This window comes from Vombatus ursinus, unplaced genomic scaffold (genome assembly GCF_900497805.2).
Source record: "Vombatus ursinus unplaced genomic scaffold, bare-nosed wombat genome assembly UNPS02014735.1, whole genome shotgun sequence".
Taxonomy (NCBI): domain Eukaryota; kingdom Metazoa; phylum Chordata; class Mammalia; order Diprotodontia; family Vombatidae; genus Vombatus; species Vombatus ursinus.
In genome coordinates, this window is record NW_020954513.1 from 3,253,046 (window position 1) to 3,264,584 (window position 11,539).

At 49.1% G+C, this 11,539-nt stretch overlaps 1 protein-coding gene across 1 annotated transcript in view; it reads left to right on the forward strand.

Moving 5' to 3' along the window:
• The window catches only part of ATP1B4 (ATPase Na+/K+ transporting family member beta 4), a 38,494-nt gene that overhangs the window by 3,994 nt on the left and 22,961 nt on the right, over window positions 1-11,539 (forward strand). Inside the window, exon 2 of the mRNA XM_027861421.1 lies at window positions 5,111-5,273. Coding sequence (XP_027717222.1) covers window positions 5,111-5,273 — 163 coding nt within the window. The remainder of the gene's footprint in view (window positions 1-5,110; window positions 5,274-11,539) is intronic.

Here is an 11,539-nt window from a genome sequence, read left to right on the forward strand (position 1 = left end):
GAAGGAAATGAGAGAGGGAGGGGAGGAAGGGAGGGAAGGAGAGGAAGGAAGGGAGAGGGGAAAGTAGAGAAAAGGAAGGAAAGAATTAAGGAAGAGAGGGAGGGAGGGAGGAAGGAAATGAGGGAGGGAAGGGAGAAAGGGAAGGAGAGGAAGGGAAGGAAAAGAAGGAAGGAAGGAAAGGAAGGAGGGAAGGGAGAGGTGGATGAAGAAAAGAAGGGAGGGAGGAAGGAAGGGAAGGAGGGAAAGAGTGAAGGAGAGAGGATGGAAGCTGTAAGAGAAGAAAGGAAGGAAAGGGGTGGGAAGGAGGAAGATGTATCCTTGTAAACCTGTCAGAGCATAGTCTAAGCCAGTCTAGCATCTAGAGAGTGGTATTCCGAGGGCAGCCCATCACTGCAGTGGCCCCTAAGAGGCCTCCCTGACTTTTTGCTTTCTGGTCGTTGCTTCAGAGCCATGGATCCCCGAAGCTCCCCACTCCCCAGAGTCAGATTTCAGAGCTAAGCTTTCCCTCCCCCTGCCCAACCCAGTCGCGCACCCTCCTCCCCCCCACCTTCTGGGTCAAGGGTCCTCCTGACCCAAAAGGCCTTGCTGCTGGCTCAGGATTCCCTCTGTTCCTCCAGGCACTGTTGCAGGGCCAGTAGCTGACCAGTACAGCAATGCAGGTGCTGTTGAGACTCAGCCAGCAGGCAGGGTGAAGGGAGTCCAACCTTGTCTGCTGCTGAAGCAAGGAGTCTTGGCAGGTCCCTAGGGAGTAAAGAGCAAGCCACAAGCCAGAGGGGCCTGAGGAGGGACCCAATGCCCCTGGGCCTGGTGGCTGGGTTATTATCATTACCATTATTATCTTCATTATTATCATCACTGCTAGTGTCTCAGTGAGTGAGAGAACTGTATTCCTTCAATTAAGGAGAATAATTGAGCGCTTCTATTTGCCAGACCCGTGGGAGAGACAGAGCTGCAGACAGACATCATCTCAGCCAAGCTCTGCCCTCTCTTTGCTTGCAGTCTAGCTGGAGAGACAAAGCCAATTCCACGCACACACAGTCCATACCCATAGGGTACATTGAGGAGGCCCAGAATTGTGCATGTGCCCATCCCTCAAAGCAGGGAGATGGGGCAGAGGAGATCAGGACAGGACTAAGGTATTTCATGGGAGGCCAGGGCAGCTGGAAGGCTTATTGGAAGACGTAGGTCCCTAGCTGGGCCTTGGAATTGAGGCTGGATTTGGGCAAGGAAGGTAGGGAAGGGCATTCCAGATTGGAAAGCATCTTAAGGGGATGCAGAATACCTGGTCTAGTTAGAGAGGAGGGTTGTTTTGGTGGGATAATGGGAGCTAAGAACACCCAAAGGATAGGTTTAGGGTCAGCTAATGGAGAGCCTTGAATGTCAGGATCAGGAAATTTGACTTTAGGCTAGGAGTTCTTAACCTTTGTGGTTTAAACTTTTAACCTTTGTGAGAGCCTAGTAATCTTTGTGGATGTCCTGGAACCCCTGGGCAGTCAGGTGAAGCCCGTGGACCATTCCTTCTCCGAATCACATTTTTAAGTCCATAAAATAAAATACATAAGATCTATTACAAAGGAAACCAGTTCTATCGGAATTTGATGTTGTTCAGTCGTGTCTGACCGTTCGTGAGCACATTTGGGGTTTTTTTGGCAAAGATACTGGAGTGGTTTGCCATCTCCTTCTCCAGCTCATTTTACAGATGAGGAAACTGAGGCAAACAGGGTGAAGTAACTTGTCCAGGGTCACACAGCTAGTAGGTGTCTAAGGTCAAATTTGAATTCTGGTCTTCCTGCTCCAACCCATCGCTCTATCCACTGCAGCGCCACCTAGCTGCTCTGAATTATAGCAGAATAAGACTCTTAAATTCAGAGCTGAAAATGTCAACAGATTATAATTTAGAGCTAGAAAGAAATATCAAGGTCATCTAGTGCCAGATCTTGAGTTATAAGGGTCCTCAGAGGCCGTTGAACCTGGCCCTCTCATTTTCTAGTAGAGGAAACCAAGGGCCAAAGAATGGAAGTGATTTGTTTAAGGTCTCAATAGGATAATGAGTCTAGAGCAGAGGTCCTTGAATCCAAGCCTCTCATTTTACAGAGGGGAGGTGGGGGGGACTGAAGGCTGGTGATATGAAGTGACTTGTCCTGGGTCACACAGGCAAGGTTTTCTGAGTGGGGGTGATATAATCAAATCTGTGTCTTTGGAAGATTGATTTGGCAGCTTGGCATGGGAAAAAATGGAGAGGAAAGAGACAGAGGGAGGGAGGCCAGTTAGGCACTTACTATGGATACTACAGGCAAGAGGGAGTATGGGCCTGGACCACGGTGTTAGTGGAGAAAAGGGGACAGATACAGGAAATAACATGGAATGTACGGGACTTTGGCAACTGTTGGATGTGGGGGGAAGTTTCCATTAAATGCTCCATTGAAAAGGACTTGGTAGTGAGAAGGGTCGAGCTTAAGTGTCAGATGGAGCCTGGGTGGCCTGGGAGGCTAGTGGAGGAAGAAAGAGGAAGGAGAGCCAGTTTAGAGCTAAGGAAGAGGAGTTTGCTCTAAACATGCTGAGTTGGAGACCATTCTAGTCATCTGACTCTGACCTCTTTAGGTAGGCCAAGGAACCAGGCCGGGTTTTCCTTTATTGCTTTAGTCAGCAGGGTCAGCTCTTGCTTAACTGCCCTGGGAGGAATCCAGAACAGTGATCTCCAAACAGTGGATTATCCAAAAAACCATTTTAACTTGGCTTTGGGAAACTTACACTGAGCCTACTCATCTTTCCAAGCCTGGCTCAGGACCCCTCCCCCCATCCCTTCCCCTCCACAAAGTCTTTCTTGACTGTTCCAACCCTTCTCTGAAATCTTGCAGAAGTCAGTAATTCAAAGGTGAGCGTGTCTCTGAGCAGATCCCTTTACCTCTTTGGGACTCAGTTTCCTCAGCTATAAAATGAATGCGTTAAACTAGATGATTCCTTAGGTCCCTTCCAATTCTATCTATATCAATGATCTTACATAACTGTGTGACCTTGGGGAGCTCACTTCCCCTCTTTAAGCCTCATTCTCCCCCTCTGTACAATGAGGGGCTTGGACTAGCTGGCCTTTGAGGTGCCTTCCAGCTCCAGACCTAGTATCTTAGGTGTGACCTTGAGCAGGTCCCTTCCCTTCCCTGAGCCTCAGTATCCCCCTTTGTAAAATGAGGTGGTTGGACTAGATTTAGGCCTCTAAGGCCCTTTTCAGGCTCTCTATCTGGAATCCTAATTATTTCCGGATCATAGAATTCCAGAGGTGGAAGGAACCCCAGAGACAAATTCTCTTGAGAAGGTAGATATCTGAAGCCCAGGTTGGTAAAGGGATTGACCAAGTACTCTGCAGCAGGTTAGAGGCAGGATTGAGACTCAAACCTGTCTTCCCACCTCCCACTTAGTACACCAGGCTATGCTGTCTCTTGTGGTAGGCATTATTTCTTACGAGCTAATTGAAGAGCCTAAGGAAACCTTACTGTCTTTCCCGTCCTTCCAATAGGCACACAACAGTAATTGGTTTATTGTTGTTCAGTCATTTCAGTCGTGTCTGACTCTTTGTGACCCCTTTGGACCCTTTTAGGGTTTTCTTGGCAGAGATACTGGAGTGCTTTGCCCTTTCCTTCTCTGGCTCATTTTACAGACGAGGAAACTGAGGCAAACAGGGTGAAGTGACTTGCCCATTTGAACTCAGGCCTTCCTGACTGCAGGCCCAGTTTTCTATGTACTGCGCCACATCTTCCTGAATTCAAATCTGGCCTCAGACACTGGCTGTGTGACCCTGGGCAAGTCACTTCACTCTGCCTCAGTTTCTTCATCTGTAAAATGAGCCAGAGAAGGAAATGGCAAACCACTCTAGTATCTCTGCCAAGAAAACCCCAAATGGGGTCACCAAAAGTCAGACACAGCTGAAAAATGACTGAACAACAAAGGCTTCCCAAAGGAGTGACTCTCTAACAGTGAAACTTCAGGCAACAAAAATGTGACCCAATGAAACTCGCCCCAATGATAGCACTATTAGGCACATATACCCCAAAAGACCAAAGAAAGAAGAAAAGGACCCACATGTACAGAAATATTTGTAGCAGTTCTTTTTTGTGGCAAAACTGGAAACTAAAGGGGTGCCCAATTTGCAGAATGATTGAGCAAATCATGGTATGTGAATAACGGGAAACTATCGTGCTGTTACAAATTACAAAAGGAATTGTTTCAGAGAATCCCAGGAAGACTTGAATGAACTGATGCAGAGTGAAGTGAATAGAACCACGAGAACAATTTATACAATAACAATATTAGAAAGACAATCAACTTTGAAAGACTTCAGAACACTGATCCTCACAATCCCTGACCAACCACAGTCCCAGAAGGCCCAGGATGAAACATGTTACCCATTTCCTGAAAGGGCAGTGACGGACAGAAGGACAGCAACTTGTTTTCCTTGATTATACATATTTGTAATAGGACTTTTTTTTTCTTTTTAAAATTGGGGAAGGGTTAGTGGGAGGGAAAGAAAATAGATTTTTGATCATTGAAAACATTTTAATTTAAAAAGTATTTCAGATACACTGAAGGTGAGGGAAGGTGAGTGGGGGGGGTGTTATACTTCATCAATATATAGGACAGTACTGAAAAGACTGTGGTCCTTCGCACTTGCTCTGACAGAACCCCATCCTACCTTGAGAATCTTGCCCTCTCTTGGCCTGCCTGAGGCTGGCTCATTCTCTAGTCTAATCCTTGAGACCTGAGCAACTCAAAGTTAAGTAGAACCAAGGATGGCAGGAATGAATGTTGACATAAGCAGGCCTGGGAGTAGGGTAGAAATTGATGAGATTGAGAACAGAGCTGGCCCCACAATGAAAAGATTCCTGAATTTAAGTCAGAGGGGATAGTATCTTACCCCCCTCCTCCAAAAAGAAAAAAAACCCAAAAAGACAGAAATCCTGCCTCTGGTAACAAAGGGTTGGATTATGGGAAAATGGAACTTTGAAATGCAGCCAACTCTTGAGTGGTTTTCCATTTATTTTTGGCCAGTGGGATGGGCTGTTGGAAAGTTTTTTTTTCTTTTTCCAAAAAAGGGGGTTGTATTTTGTCTTGGTTCCAGGAGAATGAGAATGAAGGGAACCAGCTTCACTCAGAGGACGGGGACGAGAACGAGGCCCAGGCCACCAAGCAACAGAGTCTGGCAGCCAAAATGCAGCAAGTGAAAAATTACGTGTGGGACCCCGAGAAGAGGGAGTTTTTAGGCCGGTCAGGCCAGAGCTGGAGTAAGTGGGAACTATCTGCTTTGCTTTGTGTCTTTGTACCCCTGCTGATTTGTGACCCTGGGATAGATGTCTCGGATGCCTCTCGCAGCAGGACTTGGGAGCCCCCCTGGAAAGGGCCTTGGGAACAAGCCCACCCCACTGGAGTTCCTCCAAGGAAATAGTGGTGCAAGTGACGGGGCTGTCAGTCTGTCAGCTGGGGCTGGGAAAGCTTTTGGTTATGAAGAAATTTGGGATGACCAGGGAGTGTAGTCAGAATCTTGGTAGTTAAAGCTGGAGGAGACCCGCAAGGTTCTTTAGTTCAATCACTCCATTTAAGAGAGGAGGAAACAGGCCCAGAGAGGACAAGAGAGTTCATAGGATCTTAGCTCTGGAGCCTGGAAGGGGCTTTTGAGGGCATCTAGGCCAACCCTAAGAGGAAACTGAGGCCCAGGGAGGGGAAGTGACTTATTCAAGGTCATACATAGGATCCTAGGTCTAGAGCTTGAGGGACCTCAGAAGTCAGCTAGCCTGATCCTCTCATTTACAGAAGAGGAAATTGAGGCCCGGGGAGGGGAGCCTCAGGAGTGGTGAGTGACTGAGCCAGGATTTGAACCTTTGACTCCAAATCCAACACTCTTTCCCTTGTTCCACACTGGTCACACAGCGAGTCAGTAACAAAACCTGAATGCAAACCCAGGTCATAGGATCATGTATAAAGAACCTGAAGGAAGCTTCAAGGTCATTGAGCCCAACCCCCTCATTTTACAGGGGAGGAAACTGAGGCCAAGAAGTGATTTGCCCAAGGTCACATAGAGAGTAAATAAATGGCAGAGTGGTGGGTCTTCTAGCTTCATATTATTTTGTTCTACCATACCCTCTAATGTGCCTTAACCCCCATGGTACACCTAGGCTTCTTTCTTAAAGAAAATCTGAATTCACGGAAGAGATTCATAGCAGATTCTTCACTTTTCAATTGAATTTAATCCAGTTCAAGCCCTTACTACACAGAAGGCACTGTGCTAGGCCACTGGACAAAAAGACAAAGACAAAAAGCAAAATGGTCATTACCTGCAAGGGATGTGCACTCTTCTGGGGTATACAAGTACAGGCAAGGTAATACAAGGAGGATCAAAAAAGTAGTGACTGGGATGGGGAAAGGTGGAGCTAACAGGTAAGACGTTCTGTAGGAGGTGGCATCTGGGCTGAGCCTTAAACAAAAGTCAAGTTCTAGATCAGTAGAGTTCAACAGGGACCGAGTTCTAGATGGGGGGGGGATGTGCATAACTGAGTTCAGAGAATGCCTTGGCCAGTTGGCCACAAGGTAGAGTGTATGAAGGGAAAGGAAATATGAAACAGGGAAAGGGAGACTGGCAACCAGATTGGGGAGGGCCTTACAGGCCACACTGAATTTGTATTTTATCCTATAGGGAACAAAGGAGCCAGAGGGAAAGTTCTTGAATGTGGTTTTCCCAAGCTGCTTCTGGTAGCTGCAGGAGGGCTGGATTAGGAAGGAGACTCAGATGGGATTCTTTACTTCAGAAAAAGATTCCCCACTGGGTTCCTTTAAAGTACCAGCTCCCCGAGGGCGGCAAAGTGTTTGTTTGCAGATGATTGACTTTCTGACAGTCAGGCTGGGAGAAGAAACTGGGACAATGACAGCTAGCAGGGTAGCTGAAGAACCCTCAAAAGAGGAGGATAAATTAAGCATCCTGGGGGAAAACAACAACACTTTTGAGACAATGGGAAGATAGGATTTAAGTTTACAAAAACCTGATTTCCATACATTTGTGCAAAGTATGACCCAACTTTCAATCAAACCTCATGAAATGGAACTGTTTTTTGTGGCTAGTTATATCCTTTCTATAGGAGCTAGCCAAGAGGGCAAGAAAAGCCATGGGCTCTGCATGGGCAAGGCTGCTTATTCATACTGGTGATCATTCAGCAAATACTGCACGTTTACCAAAGTTTAAAGGCAGTTTGGGCAAATATAAGTAACAGCTAGAAGGCTGACTTCTGGGGGACAGAGGTCTGGGCTCCAGTCCCATCTCTGATCTATACTGTCTGTATGGCCATGGGCAAGTCATTTAACCTCAGTAGCGCCCCCCCCCCGACAATTCTACAAAACTAGTTGGACAGGGGTGCTGACTCATGTTGGTGAAGGGAATTTCCTCACCTGGGAGTTCATCACATCAATGATTTAACCAAAATTGTGCCCCCTCGTTTTGTTCTTAATGCAGATGTCTTACTGCTGAGATTTGGGCAGGAAAGGGTAGGGAGGTACTAGCCAAAGAGGTTGGGTTGATCCTGGTGGCTTCCGTGGACAGCTCCTACCCTATAATTCCACTCTGGGCCAGCACTTCAGAAGCTTTGGTAAATGCCCCAATGAAGAGGTGTGAACAATGGTTCACCAACAGGTTGCCCTTTCCCTCTAGGGAATAGAACTCTTCCTACTCCTCCACCTGCCTGTAGAAAAGCATCCAGCAGCCTGTGGTTTGTTCTGTTGCTCTGCACGACACCCAAGGGTAGATTTGATGAGCATTTTCCCCAGAAGAGTGGCCTGTCTGGCTCTGGGCCTTCTGGCAGCTGGTAGATGAACTCGCCTCCGTAAGAGTGACTTTAGGACCTAAGTGGAGGCAGTCAGAGATAGGCACCACACCATCCCAACTTCCATAGGAGCTGGTCTTGAACCTTCTAGGTATGGGCAAAGCAGAGGCAAGGCAGTGAAATTCTGGAGGCAGTGTGATAAGAGAGCGGGTGCTTTCTCGAGATGGAGGCAGGATCTGAACCCAGCTCCCTGGCACTCAAAGCCTCCAGTCTATTCCTGTGCCCCCATGCTGCTGGTAACCTCATCTCGTATGTCAGAGGACAAATCACCCTCCTAAGAAGGAGAGGCCAGGAGGTGAGTGGCTGGTGTGGATCAGGGCCCTGCAGAGGGTGTGGGCAGTGTGGCCTCTGCCATGGGTTCCATGGGACAGGAAGACAGTGCAGATGTCACAGGCTTAAGCTGCTGCCTGGGTTAGCAGTGGTCTAGTTAAGTCCGACAGACTGACTCCTCATGGCCAAACAGTTCCCAAGGCCCATGGGTGCTACCTATCTGTCTCGAATCTGTCCTCTCCTCTTGCTTTTGTGTCCCCCTCCCTAGCTCAGGACCTCATCACACTCTCTCTCCTTCCAAATTAACCTTCTCTCAGTAGAAATCCGATTGCCACTGTCCTGCTCAAAACCCTGCAGTGGCTCCCCATTGCCTCTATGGCCCCAGCTCTTTTATCTGGCTTTCTGGGCTGGCTCCAGCAGACTTCTCTAGCTGACAGCCAAGCCTGACTCCTCACGGCTCCCTTTGGACATGTCACCCTCCTCCCTTTGTTCTTCTGGGCCTTATGCCCGTAAGGCCCGCCTGCCCACTTTGGCCCCCTTGAACTCCTCCCTGTTTAAATCTCTACATTTTAAAGTCCAAGTCATATGCCTCCCCCATCCCCTAACTGGACACCTCCCCAGTAATGACGGTCCCCTTCCTCCTCAGACCTCATACAGCCCTTTGCGTCATTCTTATGCCTTACTCTATAATAACGGATGTTATCTGTGTTCATGTCGTTCAAAATTCATTTATTTAATAAACATTTATTAAGCACCTAGTGTATGCTAGGCACAGGAGATAGGAAGACAAAGGCAAAACATTTGTTGTTCAAGGAGTTTACATTCTGTTGGAGGAAAGAGCATTGAAGCTGAGCCTCAGAGGTGAAGGGGAAGGTGGGAGGGCATTCTAGGCATAGGCCACGGCCTGTGCAAATACATGGAAGTGGGTGGTGGAGTATCCTATAGCAAGAATAACGAGAAGACCGATTTGACTGGACCACGGAACCCACAAAAGGGAGTGATGTGCAGTGAGCCTGGCAAAGTAGGCTGTGGGTGGATTGTGAAGGGTTAAAGCCAAATAAATGACAGAGTGGTTTGCAGCTGATCCTAGAGGCTGGTTCTTGGGAAGGGGAGTGACATGGTCAGACTACAGTTTGATGGCAACGTGGAGGATAGAATGGAGTGGGGAGAGACAAGCCAGGGAGATCAGTTAGGAGGCTGCTGTGATAGTCTGGGTGAGGGGAGGAGAGCCCGAGCTAGCATGGTGGCTGTGTAAGTGCACAGACAGGTCGGAGTGGAGAGATGGAGGGGAGGAGAAATGGCCAGATTTGGCACCTTGCTGGATGGGGAAGTGTGGGGGTGGAACTCTCTCTAGTCCCATGTGACTCATCAACACTCTGGCTCTGCGTATAGTAGGCACATAAAAAAAAATCTTTGGAAGCTGAGGGTGAAGTTGAAGGGATGCTCATACTGTGGCCCAAGTCGGAGAACAGTGCAAGCCCATAATTGAACAAGAAGACATCCCCTTCCCACTCTGGGCCTATCTGGAAATGCAGATCCTTTGCCAGGGGGCAGGCAGTGGGTACAATAGGGAGGCACAGTGTGGAATGGATATGTGGATGCCTTTGCTAGGGGACAGGCAATGGATAGGATGGGGGGGGAAGACAGGCAGTGAGTATGATAGGGGGTGGGCAGGAGACAGGCAATGGGTAGGATGGGATAGGATAGGGGGTAGGGGACAGGCAGTGGGTAGGATGGGGGGCAGGGGATGGCAATGGGTAGGATGGGGGGAAGAGGACAGGCAGTGAGTATGATATGGGGTGGGCAGGAGACAGGCAATGGGTAGGATAGGGGGCAGGGGACAGTCAGTGGGGAGGATGGGGGCAGGGGATGGGCAGTGGGTACAATAGGGAGTGAGCAGGACACAGGCAGTGGGTACAAATAGGGGGTGGGCAGGAGACAGGCAATGGGTAGGATGGGGGCAGGGGATGAGCAATGGGTAGGATGGGGGGAAGAAGACAGGCAGTGGGTACAATAGGGGGTGGGCAGGAGACAGGCAGTGGGTACAATAGGGGGTGGGCAGGAGAAAGGCAGTGGGTAGGATTGGGAGGGGTAGCACAACATTCTGTCCCTGCCAGATGGATGGCATTTGTCTTGAACCACTGTCTTCTGGGAAGATTGGCTGAGCTGAGGCCTCCCCTCACCCCAGGAGAGAAGGAGGCTGACCCAGAGGAATGATCTAAACAGTGACTCACCCTGCTTCACTTCATCCCTAAGAGCCCAGCCTTTCAAGCCTTTCCCAGAAGGATTGCAGATAGGGAGAGGGAGGCTGGGCCAGGGTTGGGAAGGGCCCTGTGCTGAGCCTGGCAACAGGGAAGGATCCCACCGCCTCACCCCCAACACCTCAGCTCCTACTCTCAGCCCCACTCCCACCCCTCTGACTGGTCCTCCACCACCTCATCCTTCCTACAACCCTGCTCCCGATGTACTCAGCTAGGCTTCCATTCCCTCTCCCTGCTCTCTGCTCTGGGATCAGACTAAGGAGTGTAATGGGTAATCCTCAGGCTAGGAGCATTTTACCAGTCCGGGTAAATATTATCAGGCCAGGACAGCTTTAAAGAATTCAGCTATTGTCTGCCATTAACACTGGAGCTTGAAACAGTTTGTCATCTTAACCCTAGCAGGAGGCGTTCTTGGCTATGGGGAAAAGGGGCAAATGGTGCAAAGGAACAGAAAGTTTGGATGGGGGTGGGGGAGAGCCCAGATGAGCCACTGTCATTGGGCAGCCCTGAATAACCAAGGGGAGGGTGCCATGGTATAGAGGAAATAGCACTGACCTGGGAGTCAGGGGACCTGGGTCAAATACCACCTATGACACTTAATACCTATGTGACCTTGAACAAGTTACTTTGCTATGAATGTACTGACTGACTTCCTCTCCCTGGGCCTCAGTTTCCTTCTCTGTAAAATGAGGGGGTTAGGCTAGACGGCTTCTGAGGTCCCTTCCAGCTGTAGATCTAGGACATTACAGATGACCTTAGACAAGTCACTTCCCTCCTTGGGCCTTGGTTTCTTTCTTTGTAAAATGAAGAGGTTGACCTAGCTGGCCTCTGAGGATCCTTCCAGCTGGAGGGTGAAGGAGCAGGGAAAACCAGCCTCCCCTAGCTTACTCCTGCACTGAGGCTTGGCTCTGGTTTTCAAGGGATTGGGAAAAGGGTCTCAGGGAGGGGAAGCGGGAGAAAAAGAACTCAGCCTTGTCCCAGGCTCAGCAATCTCTCTCCTCCAGGCAGCTGGAGGACAGCCTCCGGAGGGCTTAGGATCAGAGGACAATCGAGGAACAAGCATTTATTGAGGGCCTACTATGTGTCAGGCCAGACAATTCCTACCTCAGAGGCCCTCTGAGGGTGAGGGAACAAGAGTTCTCCCTTGTTCTC